The sequence below is a fragment of the Hirundo rustica genome, chromosome Z (assembly GCF_015227805.2).
Source record: "Hirundo rustica isolate bHirRus1 chromosome Z, bHirRus1.pri.v3, whole genome shotgun sequence".
Lineage (NCBI taxonomy): Eukaryota > Metazoa > Chordata > Aves > Passeriformes > Hirundinidae > Hirundo > Hirundo rustica.
Genome location: NC_053488.1, coordinates 35,167,743 through 35,187,124, shown reverse-complemented (window position 1 = coordinate 35,187,124; position 19,382 = coordinate 35,167,743). Strand labels below are relative to the sequence as shown.

At 37.1% G+C, this 19,382-nt stretch overlaps 1 protein-coding gene across 5 annotated transcripts in view; it reads right to left on the bottom strand.

Moving 5' to 3' along the window:
* Positions 1-1,087: 1,087 nt before the first annotated feature.
* FOCAD (focadhesin) overlaps positions 1,088-19,382 on the bottom strand; it is a 100,998-nt gene continuing 82,703 nt past the window's right edge. For 3 of the 5 annotated variants that reach the window (XM_040089188.1, XM_040089186.1, XM_040089187.2), the window contains 16 exons: positions 18,342-18,489; positions 16,402-16,521; positions 15,375-15,497; positions 14,462-14,539; positions 13,957-14,028; positions 13,703-13,805; positions 12,512-12,595; positions 11,332-11,460; positions 10,237-10,352; positions 8,715-8,975; positions 8,062-8,151; positions 6,467-6,644; positions 4,978-5,075; positions 3,839-4,090; positions 2,657-2,732; positions 1,088-1,522 (listed from right to left, as the gene is read on the bottom strand). In XM_040089188.1, the coding sequence (XP_039945122.1) occupies positions 1,449-1,522; positions 2,657-2,732; positions 3,839-4,090; positions 4,978-5,075; positions 6,467-6,644; positions 8,062-8,151; positions 8,715-8,975; positions 10,237-10,352; positions 11,332-11,460; positions 12,512-12,595; positions 13,703-13,805; positions 13,957-14,028; positions 14,462-14,539; positions 15,375-15,497; positions 16,402-16,521; positions 18,342-18,489 (2,002 nt within the window). In that variant the 3' untranslated portion in view covers positions 1,088-1,448. The remainder of the gene's footprint in view (positions 1,523-2,656; positions 2,733-3,838; positions 4,091-4,977; positions 5,076-6,466; positions 6,645-8,061; positions 8,152-8,714; positions 8,976-10,236; positions 10,353-11,331; positions 11,461-12,511; positions 12,596-13,702; positions 13,806-13,956; positions 14,029-14,461; positions 14,540-15,374; positions 15,498-16,401; positions 16,522-18,341; positions 18,490-19,382) is intronic. The other 2 variants (XM_040089190.2, XM_040089189.1) reach the window with 1 other exon arrangement.

Below are 19,382 nucleotides of genomic sequence, written 5' to 3'. Positions count from 1 at the left end.
TCTGAGTTGGAAGGGGGTGACAAGGATCATCAAAGTCCAGGTCATGGACCTGCACAGGACAACCCCAAAAGTCATACCACGTTCCTGAGAGCACTGTCCAAATCCTACTTGAACTCTCTTAGGCTGGTGCTGTGACTTTCCTGAGGAGCTGGTCCAATGCCCAATCACCCCCTTGGTGAAGAACTTTTCCTGCTATCCAACCTAAATCTCCCATGACACAACTTCAGGCCATTCCTTCAAGTTCTGTCACTGGTCACCAGAGAGAAGAGATCAGTGCCTGCCCCTCCTCTTTCCCTCACGAGGAAGTTGTAGACTACAGTGAGGTCTGTCCTCAGTCTCCTCCAGGCTGAACAGACCAAGTGACCAAGAAGTCAGAGGAGAATTTCTTTTACAGAGGAAATGTTATCACTCCTGAAAACAGGATAACTCCTCCAATGGGGTGTGTCTTCTAGATGTACAGAAATATAATTTCCTTCAACCTGACCAAAAATGAACAATGCTCTTACCAGTACTGTTTTGAAAGACACTAGGGAAACAATGCCCAATTATATTCAGGTAATTTTGTCTACTTCAGCAAGGAGGATTGCTAAATATTAAAGCTCTTTTAATATCTGTCTTGGCAAGACTGCAAAGTGAAAAATTCTCTATTCCTTCAGAAAGAAAAACATAATAAATAAAGAAAATAGCAGGGGCTAATCTATTTAAGATTATAACTGTGGAAAAGGGTTGCTGTATTTTCAATTTTCCCCAGAGGCAGAGAAAACTCCTGTTACGTGCAAAGAAGTGTAAAAGAGACAAGAATAGTTACAAGTGAAAAGAAAACTGCAGCTGTCCTGGAGCTGCAGATACAACAGCCATCGGGATCATCGACTAATTTCAGAGATCTTTATAAAGCCATTGCAAAATTGACACGCATACCACCCCTTTACAGAAACCCTGCTTACACTATGTAGTCATAATGTGTTGTCACTAATGCACAAGAACATTGTGTTATTGCTAAAGGAAGGATTATCAGTTAAAAAATAATGCCCATTCGAAGTCTGTTACACTAAAATATACTTTAGTAAATTCGCTATATCCAAACAGATTTTACTAGCTTGTTTTATTTTCAGCCGTTCCTTCAAAGCTTCCATGAACTAAAGGAATATTCCACTCCAGCTTTTGAGGTTCCCAGATGTCACTGAAGCAACTCAATTGAAACTGAATGTCTATTTCTCATTTAGATTTAGCACATTTGCAAAATATAATGACACATCAGTTAAAGACACAATATTGTTTTTTCATAGGAATTTTTGTGATGAAGCAAAAGGGTAAAAAAACCCAACAAACCAAATAAAAAATCTTGTGCTACGAAACATCTTTGAAATACAGCTTCTTGATGCCTGAGTAACAATATTATGTTTCCAAGTATGTATAATTTTCTTCATTGGATAAGGTATGGTGTGCAGCTACCACCCATAAGCTTTAGTCCATACTGCTTTCTTCTTGAACTCTGCAAGAGACCTCAAGGCCAGAAGTGTAACTGTGAAGACAGGGACAAATTACATTAAGTTGTGCAGTCCGAACGAAAAGAGGTGAGAGTATTCCTAGTAATTTTACTAACACAGGTATAAGTTTAGTTTTCCTTTTACTGACTCTTTTAACGATTCTTTCACTTGTGGTGATGTACTAGGCCCTTCCTCTGCTTTGTAGCACTATGTCTTCTACTGAAATCATATCACATCATCTTCTAATTAGTCTATCACTCAGGAACACAGATCTACCAACACTGCACAAAGTTCAAATTCAATGAGCAATGATGCAAACCAGGATATAGGAGGCACTGGGAAGCACAAAGTCTTAAGTCCTCTGCGCAATTCACTGCTTGGAAATGCAACTCACTGATTCCTTAATTCAATTTGAAAGGATCATGTGCTCAAGACAAAATTCAGTAACCAAACTAGTCACAGTCTAGTTATTCAGATGGAAGTTTCATATTCTAGTATATAAAAGGAAAAAAACAATGGGAAGCTCAAGGGGAAAAGTGACTTATCTCTGTCAGAGCATACTGAGAATATATGGTGAATATCAGAACTCTCTGATATACAGAGGAGATTCTCTAACAGCCCTTAGCACTGCTTTGGGTGAAGATTAGCAGACATTACAGGGGAATTTATCAGAGTGCAACTAAAGACTGCAGACATGAATTAGGGTAATTATCCTAATAATGCAAATAACTAGATTTCCAGAAGCCTTGTTTAGGTCCAACAAATCAGATGGTCCAAAGGAAGTGAACTGTGTTCATGGAAAGAAGCACAAGTGTGGTGACCTCTTAAAATGACTTGCACAGATCCTACCTATGAAAGTAAGCAACGGGATGCACGCTAGAGCTACAACTCCTACCATAATTCAGCATACAGTCTACTTTCCATCTTTCTTCTTGTGTATCTTTTCAGCAACCCTCATTTCTCCTTCCTTTTTTCTCAGATCCTTTTACTATGCTGTCCTAGTTTCCCTCCTATGCTTTCCACATAGTGCAGTATTTACTTGCACCTAAGTTATGTGATTTGTATTCTAGTACTGGAGGATTCCCAAATTAGTTGCAAAACCTCACTCCTGCATTTTGATCTGTACTGAGAGTTACAGAAAAATAAGGACCAAATTAAAAATATATTACCTTTCAGCAGGTCCATGGAAGAATTTGATAATGCTTCCTTAGGACATTCCATCATATTGATCAGCCAGTCAATAAACTGAAGATTGAAATACAAAAAAAAAAATCTGAATTAAAAACCCCCTGCACTAGAACATGACTAATTACTTTCAGTTTGAGAGACAACATCTGATTTCTGCTAAGTTCAGTTATCTAATCAGAGGCAATGGCCAATGAACCTTCTGCCCACAGTAAACAAAACACCCTAAGAGTACATCTCCCTGTCAATGCAATTCTTCCTGTAGCTGGATCTGAAACTCCCTCTGTTCCTTCTCATTATCTCAGCAATAATTCTTCATAAGAAGAAGGCATACTAAACAGCTTCCCTCAATCTCGTCTATTCATACCTTTAACCTATTAATGTAATTCTTTCTTATCAGTCTCTTGTCCAAATGTTTTACTGCAAATCCTTCAGAACTCTTATTGCCTTTGTTCCTCTTTTGACCTCTCTCATTTTTTTGTTGTTCTTTTCTGGCAGTGCAGGGTGTCTGGATGACAATATGGTATTTAAACTCATAAGGATGATTTTCAGGGCAAGGCCTCACATTCTTCCTTAAAACCTAATTAGGCACTTGCATAGTAACAGCTCACCCCCGCATTCCTCCCACATTCTGAATTCTGACTTCAGTGGTAACTCTGAGCAGAGAAGCATGCTCAGAGAAACCAGTTCTCAACAGACTCCAGTTGGCATAAAACAGCTAACTAATAATCTATTAACAGCAGTACTTCCACACAGAGCAACTACATGCACTGAACAAATTTTCCATATTTATTTTCAATTCAAACTTCAAAATAAATGACACATACTGCAAACTGTACAGAAAATCTTTGATTGCTCTGAATTTACAGTGTGGTGTGTTCAACGGCAGAGGATACTTCTTTCAGTGTTTAAAACACTGACTCGCTACCAGCAGCTCCCAGCTGTATTTTCTTAAGAGTTTGACTCCCAGCTTTGTAATTTTGTATTTTTTTTGCAACTCTCAAATTCTTCTTGAGAAACTACTTTCATGTCTGATTAAAAATAAAGTGAGATCACGACTGAGATGCAATAAAATATAGAGGAAATAACTGCTCTAAGATACAAGCTGACTACTAAAAATGGGGCGCTTTCTCATGTAAAGTGCTTACCACTACATGCAATTTTACCTTCTGTGTTTGTTCTTTCCACGGTTCTTTAGCCAGCAAAAGGAAAAGGCTCCTTGGAAGAAGAGTGAGAGTCTCTTGCACAGCAAACTTGTCAGTGGGGTGCTGGCCAATATGTTCCTCAGTTAATTCTGGCGATACCATGTGGTGCTTCCACAGTGACCAGTCAGAACTGAGGCCAAGTAGTAATGGTGCACCATGGTCAGCCCAGGCCAACACAGAAGCTGCAAACAGCCACACAAGGAAATCTATGCACTAAACAGGAAAAAGGCAGAAATACACTTCACTAAATGAATAATACAAAAGGAGGAAAAAAAATAAAAAAACCCCAACAAAATTAACAACCAAAAAAACCTCATCCAAAAAAGAAACCAACCAAAAACCCAAGACCAAAATCCAGATGGTGACTTGCTCTTAAAAACTATAATCTAAAAATTCAGCTAATATTCAAAATGCACGAACTAAAAAGTTCTTAGTACCCTTCTAAGCTTTCAAGAGCATAATCCTCTTTCTAAATTCAAACTAAAATTCAAACTAAAACAGAAAGAAAAATAACATCACTCTCTTCTAAAATAATTTTTTAGATTAAAGCTGATCCACAATTTATTTAAAATGGGGAAATAACCTTTTCACAACAACATAACCACAGAGGTGGTTACCTTTGTGGTGCTATAAATGGCTGGGAAATATTGCAGCAATGTAATTAACGCCTTTCTGATCTAAGCAGCAGCTTACTTTATGACCTCAAACAGAAGACCTAAACAGCTGAACAACATTATTTCTTTAAAACTGTCCAATCCCTCTCAGAAACAGAAGCTACACAGTTCTGACCTGCCTAGACAGTTCTACTAGTGAATTCAAATTTTTCCTTCAATTATTCTAAATGCAGAAAATTTGAAGTAATTACTTCCTTTAGTTGCTTTGAGGTTTTATTATAACTTAAATGTAAAGGTTATTCTAAAGTAAGAGTTTTAAATTCTTAATCATGCTCATGTACAAAAATTGTAAAGGTTTTCTCTGTGGTGGTAAGATCAAAATCTTCTAAAATACAAAAGCATGGGGAATAATACTTATTACTGAGGAAAAACGTGAAATATATCAGAACCTCCTTTTCTTGCTGCAAATCATTTTCACAGCATTACCTCTTTCAGATCAACATTTTGCAAGGGTATTGACTTGTACGCTACGTTTCTGATGTAGCCCATCAGGTCTAACAGCCAATCCATTCTTTTCAGAACTCCTAGAAAAAGCAAAAGAACACTGACTTATGTCAAACACTAAAATGCACTGCTTTTCATTAAAAAGCAATAACAGAAAAACATTATAGCAAGAAAGTACCAACTGTAGAAGAACAAGTATCACCCATGCCACTATCACATTTGATTAATTCTGTCACTGACAGAAAACATACAGACCCCTAAATAGCACAGAAACTCTGCTTATAATGCAGACAACACACTGAACACACAGAAGAAAAAAAACTGAGTGAGAATTATTTCACATAATGGCAGCCTGCAGGACCCACTAACCAAGTCTGCACATATGACTGCTACAGAATCCTAAAGCCTCCCTCAGTGTGCAAAACACTATGAAAATGGTCCTACAGTGTTGAGAGGGTTAATAAAATATTGTCAAGGCATGCAAATCAGCCCTCAATTTATCCCAAGGGTGGAAGACATTTCCTTGATTCAGGTTCTGCTATCCATAATTTGTTCTACCTCCTAGAAACTAATAACCATGCTCATCACCAAGACCACATTATAACATACGTTACTATATTCATGTAAACTTTATAAGTGCCCCCTTTCATGCTGTCTCCTCTTTTCGCAAAGAATCCTCACTTCACTCAATTAAAGCTCACTACTCTTTGAAGTTCTTCAAACACAGCTGGCAGCCAAGGCATCTGGCAATATAATGCTTTGAAGTTGTTCAGTGAACACAGGCAGACAAAGACCTTTCTGCCATGAAAACAAGACCCCATTCTTGTATCTTTCTGTTCTTGTTTATTCCTTCTTTATCTTCCTGTGTGATTCTCCCTGTTCTCTTGCGTCAGGCCCTATGCTTTGTCAGACCCATAGCTGAGCTAGCCCAAATCATTAACCCACCAGATGACTATCTGGTACAGTTATGAAGAGAAAAAAGAGAAATTTATTTCTTGTGTTAAATCAGTGCAAGGACTTCAGGAAAGAAAGTTATCTTCCTAGTTCAACCAGTCTCATGGGACCATCTCCCACCCTCCGTGCCACATACCAGTAAGTCAGATTTTAGGTCAGAAGGTTAGCAGAGCCACACTATTAAGGTCTCTGATGTACTGTGTACATCTGTACCACTATCCGAAAAAAGAGTGGGAGACACAGATCTAGTAAAAAAAACTCTGGTCTGTAAACCATACTGATGAGACAAATGGCTTGTAGCTGGACCACAGAAAAAGAAGTAACTGGTGAAAAACATAAAAGCAAAGTTTGATACAAGTATTTGAATAATACAAGAATTCTGAAAACAGTAGTCTCTAATACGGAAAAATCTGGAAATGCTTTGGTTAAATCATCTTAAAATTATTTTAAAGGAAACGTGTAGATTCATAAATATCCATTGATTGCATTTCTGATTTTTCTTTAAGCCTAATCTTACCTGTATTTTCATGTCTCACAATACGAGCATGATAGAAACCATGCAAGAACATCCATAAAATATTTTCTTTCTGGTGATATTCTGCCACAATATTAATCACAGCACTCAAATTTGTCAGGGACAATCTTCCTTGAGAAACTAAGTAGACTTTCATGAATGTGGCCTTCTCTATATTGTTCTGCAAATGCAATAAAAACACGTTAAATTGAGAGGTGCGTTTCTTGTGGAAACAGTGAATTTTGCACTCCTCTTTATAAAAAAAGTAAGTAACTCTTTGAATAACTAGTAGGCTCAGTTTTCCTCAGGACATATTATTAAACAGAAGACTGTACATATCATTTGAACTTTACATTGTTTGAAATAGTCCAGCAAAACTTAACTTAATACAACCTATGTTTTCATATTGTTTTGAATTTTACATTCCCCTTTGAAATGGAATGAACCAGCTTAACAGTTTTGGACACTCAAGTCTTCTTGCAAGACAGATATACTGTAGTGACAAAAAGAGGTTTTCTTAAATGATGTTTTACAGTGTGAAATCAGAATTGAAAAATGTAAGGAAATGACAGTTCTGCTTCCACCACCTATATGAATGCTTGATGCTCTAGTGAATCTGATAGCAAACAGAACAGGGGGCATTATGTCACAGATGCTTGTTTTTAAAAGCTTGATCTGAAAACGTCAAGTTCTTCCTTAGCATTTCAGCTGCTAAGAATTCCAGTGGTGAGCTACAAGATGAAAGCTTTTTTATTCCATTATCATCCTCAGTCATCTTGTCCACCAGGAAACACTCTGAGTGTGAATGTAAATATAAAACATAAAGTCAAGAATGAAAAGTTTTTCAGTCAATTATTTTGCATTTTTAACAGAAGCAGAGATCCACCAGTTCAAGGACAGCTAGTCACCAGGATACATTTTACAGTCCAATTTAAAGCAGGTGAGTATATTAACCAGAGGACTGTGGTCTGCTGTTTGCATTATTGGTCTGAGATTTTGAAGATACAACACCACTCTGGTGTGAACCAGAGTGGTGTTGTATCTTCAAAATCTCAGACCTGTTCCTGTTCTGCTAACAGAGCAATTCCCAGAATCACAGAACAGGCAGGTTGGAAAACACGTACGAGATTATTGAGTCCATATGATGAAAAAACACCATGGGAACTAGACCTCCACACTGAGTGCCACATCCAGTCTTTCCTTAAACACCTCCAGGGACAGTGTCTCGTCTAATCACCCTTTCTGTGAAGAAGTTTTTCCTAATGTCCAGTCTAAACCTTTCCTGGTGCAGCTTAAGACTATGTCTTCTTGTCCTGTCTGGGACTGGCTGCCTGAGAGAAGAGGCCAACCCCCACCTGACTAAGTTAGTTAAGACTCTCCAGTTCAAACCTCCCAGGTGAAATCATGAGTATTTCAGTTGCTTTGAGAAAGTTTGGGATATGGATTCTTACTACTACTGCATCTCTCTACTGCCTGCAGATTAGATCCAGAACACTCTAATTAAATGCTCTCAATAAGCTAAAATAGTCTGGTGTCAACAAAAATTACAAGGTTTCACATGATCTGGTGATAAAAGAGCAGAATTGAAATGTAATTACCTTGGAGACATAGACAATGCGACTGATCTCCGAATCGGCCATTTCTGAAATACATCTTGCTACGTCAATATACATCTCTAATTCACCTCTCTGCAAATAGAAGAGTAAATGCATGACTAAATGTCTATTTCTGGCTTTCTTCATAACCAAAACTGGTGAGTTTAGGAACTTGTTAATGATAATAATGAATAATTAATCTATCCTCTAGTCTTACTTTACTTAATCTATTTTAGAAATTCTGTATTTGCTGGGGAATTCAATATACATCAATCTACATGAATAATGGTATTTGAATATTTTCAAAGAGTTTATTTTATTTTTAATGGCAAAGTGCCATTCTTTGAAAGTATTTTCTGTAGCTAAACAGTTTCTTTAAATCACTGTGAAAAGCTGAATCCTCTGTGTGAAAAAGAAAGCCTTCTCTTTCAACAACATTTATTTTGGTACAATTACTGTATTTTTCCACTACTAAATTGTTTATAAGGGAGAAGTGCACATCAGATTGGTTTCACAACATAATATTCTAAAATAACCAAAGTAACTTAAGTTGAAATGATGTTGCTATTTTAACTATTATCATTAAAAACTGTACATCTAATTCATGTTTTGAATCTGATGCATCAGTGTTCATACACCTCATATATACTCCTTACCTGAACCTGATTTGGTAGAAGCTCATATATTTTCTCCACAGCCTGACACAAAAAGCTCCAGCAAAACTGGGCAGGGTTGGGAATTTTCATTGCCTGGATGAGCCCCTGTAGAACACACTGGCAAGTTTCTGGGCTTTTTGTTCGGTTCTTCGCTTCAAATTGTTGTATCAGAAGCACTTCTATAAAAGACTGCAGTTTGTCTTCTGTAACATGTTGCATCCACAGGGACAGGGACATGAAAAGGTATTTCTGAGTTTTCATCTGATAAAGAAAGAATTTGAAACTGAGCAAAAAGTTAACTCTTCACTGACCTTGAACTATTGTCGAATAACATTATAAAAAGAGTGGCTCAAAAACCACTTATAAAAGCACTTAGAGTCATAAATATCTCTCAGTTCTACTTTTCTTCCTTTTTTTGATGAATGTTTTGTGTTAAAAAGAGTTCAGATATGTCGATATTCTGTTTTCATTAAAAATTCAAGCACTTACTTTCAATGAATCCTAGACATCACATCTCCATATGGGTAGAGCAATTTTATTACATGTGCCCACTGCATTCCTACATAAAGCATATGACTGTCCAGAGAGTGAAGGACAGAAGTATGATAGCCATAGAACCATTAATGTTGCTAGCTAGTGAAGAAGAATGAATAACCTGTACAAAATGCAGAACTTATATACTCTATAGCTCACCTCATTCTGTGACCTCACATTCCCACTGCAGCTGGAAAATTGGTACTAAGAAATAAAACCTTTTTTTTTGGTACCTTACCAATTACATACCTTAAAACTGCCAGCAGATGTTTGCATATCTAAGACTAATGAATTAAAACAAAAAACACTCCTCGAAGAGTCCATGGAAACAAACAATTACAGAAACAAACAATTTTCTGAGAATTGTCATGAATCTGTGCCTGAACTTGTATAAAATGACAGAAATGTGCAGTCAAGTGTTCTGTGGGATTCAGGGAGTTTTACATAATGTACCATGGAATCCACTTTTTAATTCCAGAAGAACAGAACAGCAATTAAGGATAAGACTGAATTTGATTATACAGTAGGTTAGTCTGTTGGGTATTTACAAAATTAAGGAGAGGTTTTCAAGACATAGCTTTTTTTACTAATTAGCCAGATCAAGAGACCTTGCTAGAAAAAGTAGCTAAGTTTTTGGACAGATTAGGGTGGACATTTTTTTTAAGACTATCAGCTGGTATAATAAAAGATACTTTTTCTCCCTACATGCCATGCTTTATGTCTCCAGGTTATCACCACTATAGCATGAAATGAGAGAGAGGAAAAAGATCTTAAGCAGTAAAGTAAAATCAGTGTAGCAGGTTTTAACTCTGCCTTGAATTTCAAGGCCCCAGAATAACCTTTCTCTCACTATAAATAATACTAAACAGTATTTCTGAAGAATTCTGAAGCCAGTAATTCTTTTTTGGTGAGACAGCCTAAACATTGTCACTGAGGAATTTTATATGGAAGAGGTGCTGAGCTCCCACAAGTTTTCTGACATACGTACACTGAGATTGTAGATAAGGGGAGGTGCCACCCACATCCCTAAAAGCATTGCTGCGTTTTGAGATGACTGAGCCTGTGTCACAGCCAGTTGAAGGCAGAGATGTTTTACCTCATCACCTAAAAGAGAAGAGAAAACAAAGTTACAAGGAAAGTATTTTCCCTTTAAATTTGTTCTCAATTCATAAAAAAGAAGGGTTATTGTTCTACTAGAGCACTAGATTATAACTTATTTTTCTAAAAATCCAACTTAAAGCTTTTAACACATACATGTTAGAAGACTCCTCTTTCCATTCATGCACTTTCAGCAAGAAATATCAGCATTTGTTCAAGTTACTTCAATTCACTCATGAACAAAAATGTGGGAATGGTAAAAGTTAAAAAAAAAAAACAACAAACCACTCCTTGCTAATAAAGTTAAGATTTAATCAAAAGAAGGAAAAATGAGTCAATATTCTTGGACTATGATGCTGTCTGAAATCTAAAACCAGCCACAAAACACCTGTTTCCCCTGCAATTTCCCTGATTTACAAAAGAAAGACTCCAAAGTGAAAAGCAGGAATAAAAAAACCCTCCTGACATTTAACAAGTTTCAGCTCTTCCTAAGAACTGCAGACCTCAATATAAGAAAAATTTTCCATTATTTTGAAAATTATCGCCCAGTGTAATTTAGTAGAAAGGGTATTTCAAACTAGTGATAGCTAGATGAGCTACCAAACAGTTCAAATATGTGAAACAGCTGCATGCAAGCTCTGACATGAGCATTGGACCAAGCATTTATAAGGTACTGAAAACAGGATACAATTAGTTGAGTTTTATGAGTTTAGGCTCTTATGTAAAGAGCTCAAATGAAATATTCAGGCCACTTTCACCAATGTTTTAGGGAACTTCTCAGCTCTGATCTTCTTCAGTTAAAACAGTGCCCACATGGTGATGACAAATATCTATCTGCAAACACTAAAAAAATCAGTTTTCAATAACAAAACTAACCACTACACTAACTTCAAGTCCTGAAGAGGGCTCCAAAGTTTGTGAAAGCTGCATTAATAAACAATTTGTGACAAATACAAAAGTCTTGATAGAAAACTACTACTCTTACCAAAGTCCAGCCTCATCAAAGGAGAAAGAATGGATGCCCAGTTTACAGGTGGATACTGATGGCTTTCTCCAACTAATGCAATTGGTGCCAGTGCTACTTTCACCAGCTCAGCTGAGACAGATTCAGGGCCTGGAACAGAAGATTCGGTCAGAGTCTGAATTTTATACACACATATTTGGTTGATCAGCTCAGGAAAAAAAAAAGTGAACACTGCACTGTAGCTCAAGCTGTAATAAAGAACTGAAAAGTGTTACAAAATCACTGTTACTTTCTTTTGCATCTGAGAATTAGCCATCTCATTTAAAGTGAACAGTTACATTTTTAATCTTCTGTCAAAATGGCTTTTTGTTACTAATAAACAGAAACTTTCTGGTCCCTTGTTCTTGAGTCAGTTTACAAGTCAATTACAGATATTTCTCATCTAGCAAGGTATTTTTGCATTTCTTATTGGGAGAACAGCAAAGTTTTCTGACACTGCTTTTCCTTTCTCATCTTTTAGATGCAGGCCAAAAGAACAGTCAGATAAGAGATAACCTTTGTTACATACCATGTTATGTTAATATAAGTTAACTCAGTCCTCCTGGAATCAAAACATGGGCATTTTAACCTCCATTGAAAGCCAAGTTTGCTTCACAGGACAGCAGTGAGCTCACTTAGCTCCACAAAGGGAGCAATCCTCTATCTTCCTTAGGACTACTCCAAGATGTCTCTTTTACAGGCTTCCTCACGTAAGACCATACTTTCTTCAGGCTTCTTTGCATCTATCACAGCAGTAATCTGTTTAATACCACTCTGTTACAGAGAATCTTAGTACAGCATCACTGAAATCAGGGGCAGCATAAAGTCAGTCTGATGGTGGAGTACTAACTGAGCATACAGCCTAACACTTAAAATGATTTGACTTTCATTCTCATAGGGAAGAAACATAATCTCACCAACAGAGAGGGAAGGGAAAAGGATTTTAAATGTCAAAAATTAGGTGGAGAAAACGAAAGTCCTAACTACATAATATTACTGTATCTTTTTGAGTGTAATTAAATTTCTATTTTAAACACATCACATTAGTGAAGTTCAAATTTGTACTTAGGAAAGTTATCTTAGCAAGCAAAAGCAAGTGTTTAAGGACAGTTTTTACAGACGTAACAAATTTCCCAAAGGAATACTGTAGTTTGATCCTTACCTTTCTTTCCACTTTCAATGGCAAAGTCAATGGCGGCCCTGATAATGCTGTTTACAGGTAAGTAGCTAAAATCTGGAGGAACTGCTAAGATAAAAAGACTGCTTAAATTCTAAAACATCATCAGCAAAAATTATAACTTCTGCTCCCATGTAAATTTAAAGGCCAAATTGAGCCGTGTTTGAGCTAACTGATTCTGTGGGTGACTCAAGAGTATTTAGACCTTAAGACTGATAATGTATTGGCCTTTTCACCTCTAAGACAAGCTAAACACTCCTGGTGGTGAGAAGTGACAGGTCTGAAAAAAAAAAATTCACAGATCAACTGAAAAGCCAAGAATAAAAACATCCTTAAAAGTATATTGGGCACTGCAAGTTGGGCTTTGAAAGGAAGCACTTAAAATTTTAGAAAGTTTAATGCAGCAGAGACATTTGGTATCTAACCTTAGGCATGTATGCATGTATGCACATAGGCATACATAAAAGCAGAAACTTTGAGAGACTTTTCTCTGTGATATTAATCTACATTTTGTATTTTTGATTCCCAATTTAGTTCACACAAAAGTGAACAGCTTCAACTTTACAATAGTTTTTGCTTATTACTGGTATTTCATTAATGACTAATTATCTGGCCTTTATTTTGCCAATGGATATTGAAACAACACTTGAAGTTAGTGATGTATCAGCTACCCTGAAAGGGCACAGAACACTACTTTTATTTCAGCTAACCAGAGATGATCTGTTCTAAAAAGATACTTTTAAAAAGTCAGCTTGGTCTTGTTATAGACTAGTTATTAAGTATTGATTTTTTTTATGCAGTGGGAAGCGCTAAAACAAGCAGTAGATTAATCAGTTCTAAAAGGCATGGAGTAGATGTCAAATATGTGTGCCACAGGAACTGTAAAACCTGTTTACAGTTTATCCTATGAAAAAATAAAGAAGCAATATACAAGTTTGACCAGAACAATTTAGAACCTTACTTTCATACTACAAGTAAATGCAGATGTGGGGGATCCTATTCAGCACACTGATTCCTGCTTCATGCTCCAACCTTTAGGCACACAGACCATGAGATCTCCGATTCAAAGGGTGTCATGTCCTTCACAGGGCTGCCATCTCTAATTTGTAGGATTTAATGTCCCTCACTGTTTTTTTAGTGATATGTTCTTTAAGAAGCAGTAATAAAGCATCTTACCAGATGGCCTGTTCTGGGTAAAAGATGAACAGGACATGTGAAGATGTCCCAGAAGTCTTGCTGCATTTGTCTGAAGACCAATCTGCTCTGAGAAACTAATTATCTGTTGAGACAACAGACCACTAGTTAGACAAATTTTCCTACACTGCCTCATTCAAGCTGGATACAAACACTGGAGTTTCTTTCAAACGGACCTGACTTGTTTGTGCAAGGTATCAAGGTACACTAGGAGGAAACAGAGGCTACCTTCTTACCTGTGTAAGGGTTCTGATCACTTCATTCAGCTTACTTTGAAACTGTGAGGACTGAATGCTGTCAGATTTCAGCTGCAAGAGAAAAATAAAAAAAGGTGAGTTTTGTAAGAGGTAAAAAAATAAGCAATGAACAGAAAAAATTCTGAAAATAGACTACATTTGCACCCATGCCTTTCTCTGGGGAGCAAGGGAGAGAAAAGGGGAAAGCTTACATGGCTGTAGACTTTTCTCCAGTGGCACTGCACATGGGCCATATGATGGCAAAATGGAACAAGCCCCGCTTTGTGCATTACAATTCAATATTGCTTGGTTTGTACCCGACTTGAATTATTGCAAAAGTGTGATGTTTTAGTTTACAGCCATTGCTGTAGGACTGGGGAGAATGCATTCCATCTTGCCTTCTAGCCAAATTTCCCCAGAGATTAGGGGGGTGTGTGTGTATATATATATATAAATATAAATATATATATGAAATAAGAATATATAGGAATAAGCATATTCTCACCTGTATCATGCCTCCTTCAGAACCAACCAGTGCAACCAGCCCACTGACAGCAGCCAGACGCTCCATTGTTGGAGAACCCTGGAAGCATAATTCAGGACCAGTGAGCCAACATGATGACACAAGACTACTGTACGACAAAATGCTTGTTTCTTCCAACTCAAAACCAGTGACTACTGTCACTACTAAATGTCAATTCCAAGAGCCTTTTCAGATCCGACTCCAGCATGGCAGATAATACTAATACCTCTCTTGATGAATGAAAGCTTTATATGGACCTTCCTCCTCACGCCTCCAAATCTGGAATCGTCATGGATTGACAAATCAGTTTTTTCCCTAGCACAATTTCCATTCTACAAAATATACCAGTGTAATTCAACTCAAAATCAGTTTCTTTATTATAATTACCTTCAGCTGCAATTTTAATGTGCAAGATTAGAGTTTGATTTGAAAAACCTAACTTTTCCAGATAAATTGAAATTATTACAATGACTAAGGCACTATAATCACCCTTTTTTCTAGTTTTGATAAGCAGCACCGGATTTCACAAGACATTTTCACTTAATAACCTAGACTTTATCTTTGTTCCAAATTAGTAAAATTGTCCAAATTAAGACCTCATTGAGATAAGCATTTCTCACAGATTTTCCAAGCAGAAGAGAAACACAGATTTTTTTCCCTTTAGCAAATCACTCAAAGTTATACTCTTGCTTCCAAATATCAATCAAACAGCATATTCAGATAGTCATAACTTTTCCTAGCATCACTCCTGCAGAAGCAAGCAAAATTATGTTCCTACTGTTAATTTTAAACTGCACGCCATCTCTTCCCCCTCTCCTCTACCCCCACCCAGGCAAAAAAACCCCAAACAAAAAAACAAGTACAAAACCCAGGATACACATTCAAACTCCTTTACCTCTGCAAGCACAATTTTTATCCAGGCTGGCATTAGTCTGTTACTTAGGTCTTCAGCTTTCCCATGACCACAAGCTGACAATCCATGTACTATTGCACCTAAAGCTAAAGCAAAACTGTAGGTCTGTAAGGTGAAAAGAACTTATTAAAAACAGATTTTACAAAGGAGTCTGTATTCTTTTATACATTTATTATTGAAACACTGCTTACATATTTATTAGTTCCCAAGAATTAGAGGTAATGTCTTTGTCTAGAATACTAGATGCTTTCTTATTTCAAGTGACATGAGATTTTCTGAGATTAAATCTTAGGCACATAGAGCTTTGTTTTACATATTTTCTGACAGGAAGATAAAAACGCCTAGCACATGTCATTAGCTCTGACTTCCTATTTTTCAGATAAACATTCTGAACAGTTGATTAATGTGACACAAGCTTTGATTCAAAATGGTTGCCCCCCCTCACCAGCTCCTTCATTTCCTGGCAAACATTATCTAGAAAAGAACTTGCACTGAAATACTGAGATTATTTTTGGCAATTTGAGGGGTACCCTAGGACACTAGGGATGAAACACACACTTGGGGGAAGCCGTGGCTTTGTTAGTGCATGGTTATGATGCACTGTTTGGTGGTTAAGGGAAAGCAAAAATTCAGAACAGCACAGTTGATGTATTTTCCCACGAAGAAAAAGAGTTTATAGAAATATGCTATAAAAGGAACAATAAATGGCATGTACAGGGACTAAAGAAATCAAACCTAACAATTTCTCTTCCAAAAGCAGTCAAACACATACAACTTGCTTTTATTTCACCTTTTGGTAATCTCTGTACGCATTAATGAATCAAGTGGCAGTCTTAGTAATGGTTACAATGTCTTTGCATGGTATGCAAAATACATTCAGTATATTAGTTAATGATGAAAGCATATCTATATAATTGTCTTGAATTACAGTTCGGTAAAGCAGTATCCAGTATTAAATAGATACAGAGAGAAAGAGAACTGAAGCAAGTCTAAAATACGGAATTATTACCTGCTGATTATTTTCTGCTAAGGTCCGTAGCTTGCTCATAGCATTCTCAGCCTCAGCTGCTTCTATGATTCCAACACTGAAAGCAGAGACACAGCAACAGGCCACAGAATAGGCAAGCACCTGAAAAAAAATTTTATTCCATTAATTTTGTGTCTAATCAAGCTCACTGCAGCAATGGTCACATTGAATAATGGGCCAGCATGATAGAAAAAACATTTATTCCCTTTCTGAAAGATACTTTGTAGATGCTAATAATGTTAAACAAACACAGCTAAAGCTTGGAAGTACTTCTGATTTTACAGAGGTCAAACTCCTGACCTTCCACGGAAATGTAGCTATTCTCTCAACACAAGCATCTGATCATTATTTTTGTAAGCATACTCAGCATGCTCTGCTCTCAAGAGGACTACAAGCAGGTCCACTATGCCAGAAAATGAGCATATAGAACTGTCTCTTACATACAGCCCACAACACCAGCCTCCTGTCCTTGCAGAAGGATTCACCAGCAACATTGCTTTTATGTTCTCCTGCCTTAGCCAAGAAGAATAAGCAAGTGAACTCTGAATTACCAACAAAGCAAGTGTGCCAACTGTTTAGCCTCCTCTGTACCAAAGTAAGGCAGCAGAGCAACATGTGACTCTGAGGGAAGCAGAGAGCACTTGCCTACTGTGCAGGATTGACATCCATTTGACCTGTAGCAAGTAACACGCAGTTTTGCTCTTGCTGCAGCAGGCCAAAATTACTTCTCAAGTATCGGGTTATATCCAAGTCATTTAAGGCTCTGAAAGAGCCTCTCACGCATCTCATATAGTAGCATTCATCCTAGGGTGCTGTTCAAATCTTACAAATCCTTACAGAGGTTTTAATTGCAAAGGGTAGGTTTTGCTTCTCATCCCAAACTATCTCATGATGTTAAACAGCTGCTGCCTTTCATCTCAGTAATTGCTGTATTGAACTCAGTTTCATTTCAATACTGCACTTGAAGATCTCTGGGGTCCAATAAATTATTTCATAGCTGTAAGTAATTTTAATGCATGAACCATAAACTGCAAAAGGCTAATCCCCAACACATATCAACTGCCAAATAAAACTTCATCGAAGAAGTTGTTTAATAAAGAGCTTTCAGAACATTACCAACAGGGGGAAAGAATAATACTATCAATCTCTATCAACTCCCATTAAAAAAGAGGATTATGCAACTCAACTGCTCAGCTGTTCCAAGCTTACATACATCATGTACAGACAGTGCTAGTTTTTTTTGTGCAAAACATCTGCTTGTTCTGATTTTTTTTTCTGTTGCAAACTACTTGAATTTCATCAGTTTTCATTGTCAAGTTTTACCTCAGCAGAGTCACAGGCTAAGTACATGGACCATGTCAAAACTTCCAGGACATATCCTGGAAAAAAACTCCCTGAAATGCAGGGCTCAGTTTAAGTGTTCAAAATAAAGATGATAGTAAATGGGGCCATAGCAGCATGCACAAGTACCAAATTCACATTAGCAAGTGCCTCCAAATTTCAAAGAAGCATACAGAAGGCATATTGAAGGAGGAAGTATTAGCATTTAAGTTCTCTCTGAGAACTTGTGTGCTTTTAGTAGATCAGATGAGCAATAAACAACTGTATACAAGAGGCCCACATCCACAGTTACTCACGATCCAACTTTCAACAATTTAATTTGGGATTAAGGAATTAAAGAAGACCATTAAAAGATCATGTCTGGTATATTTTCAGGCAATTTCTTAATGTCCGTAAGCATTACACTATTTGGACTATTGCTGTTATATCAGCAGACATAAACCCATATATTGTGAAAGAAAAAGTAGAAATCAAGCCTTCCAGTACCACAGATAAAAAGTTTCAGCAAAAAGACTATAGTTATTAAAGGGAGGCAAGAAAATAAAAGGAAGTTTTAAAAAATGTGATAAAACAGGTCATACCTCCTGGACTCCTCTGCTTTGGCCCCCACTGCTGTCCAGATATTTGCAGAGTTTTCGCAATGAAGCGCAAACGTGCACTCGCAATTCTGTTTGGCTACTGTGACTCATAAACGAAAGAACAAGTCCTACTCCTAAAATACATCCAGTGCTTTAACAGAAAACAAAAGAGAAAGGATTAAGTATGCTTTGGCTGCTTTTAACTCCCTTTAAACCCCAACAAAAGTTTGTGGGCAAGAACACCTCTTGGCCTTGCCTGGTAACAAGCCCTGTAGATATTTTATTACCACAGTCAGCTTCGCAAATGGTTTTTATTTCACACATCCTTTTTTCAGGAAACACCAGAAGAAGAAGAGCATAAGAAGAAAATGTATTTAAATAATAAATCCTACACATACAGCCTCATTATTCCTTCTGCCTCTGAAGAACTAGTAGCCGCAACAACAAGCACCATAAACTAGTATGAAGGAAGTATGGATCCAAATTTCTATGTGCAATTTGTCCTGTTAATTAATCCCAGTTAAACAGACTAGCTGCAGGTTCACTGGGTGTACTAGCATCTGCTGCTGTCAGACTCCTCCAAGAGTTGTTTCATTTGCAAAAGTAATGAAATTAGTGACTAAGACAGAGAGCTTCTAAGATGGCTGTAGAGATTAAGGTATTAACCTGCACTTCTTAAAAGGAATGGTCAGGTGTGCATTCTAACCCATATGTACTAAAATTTGCATACGCTATAGTGGAGGAGTTTCATCAGGGCAGACATATCCAGCACAACTGTTTTAATGTGGAGGATATTTAAAACTGCAACAAGAACACAGTTTCAAAGGACATAATTTAATAGGGCAGCGGGCACAAACACCTCCACAGTCTCTGCCTCTTTTTCAGATTTTATCAGAAATTCCATTCTGGACCATAGATCTTTTACTAAATTCTAAATGTGTGCTCCCATAACAAGTTCCAAGTCATCAGTTTTGTCAGAAAACTTCCAAACAGTTCTGGCTTCCAACATAAAATAGTGAAGCATAGCAGACACTTACTGCTCTG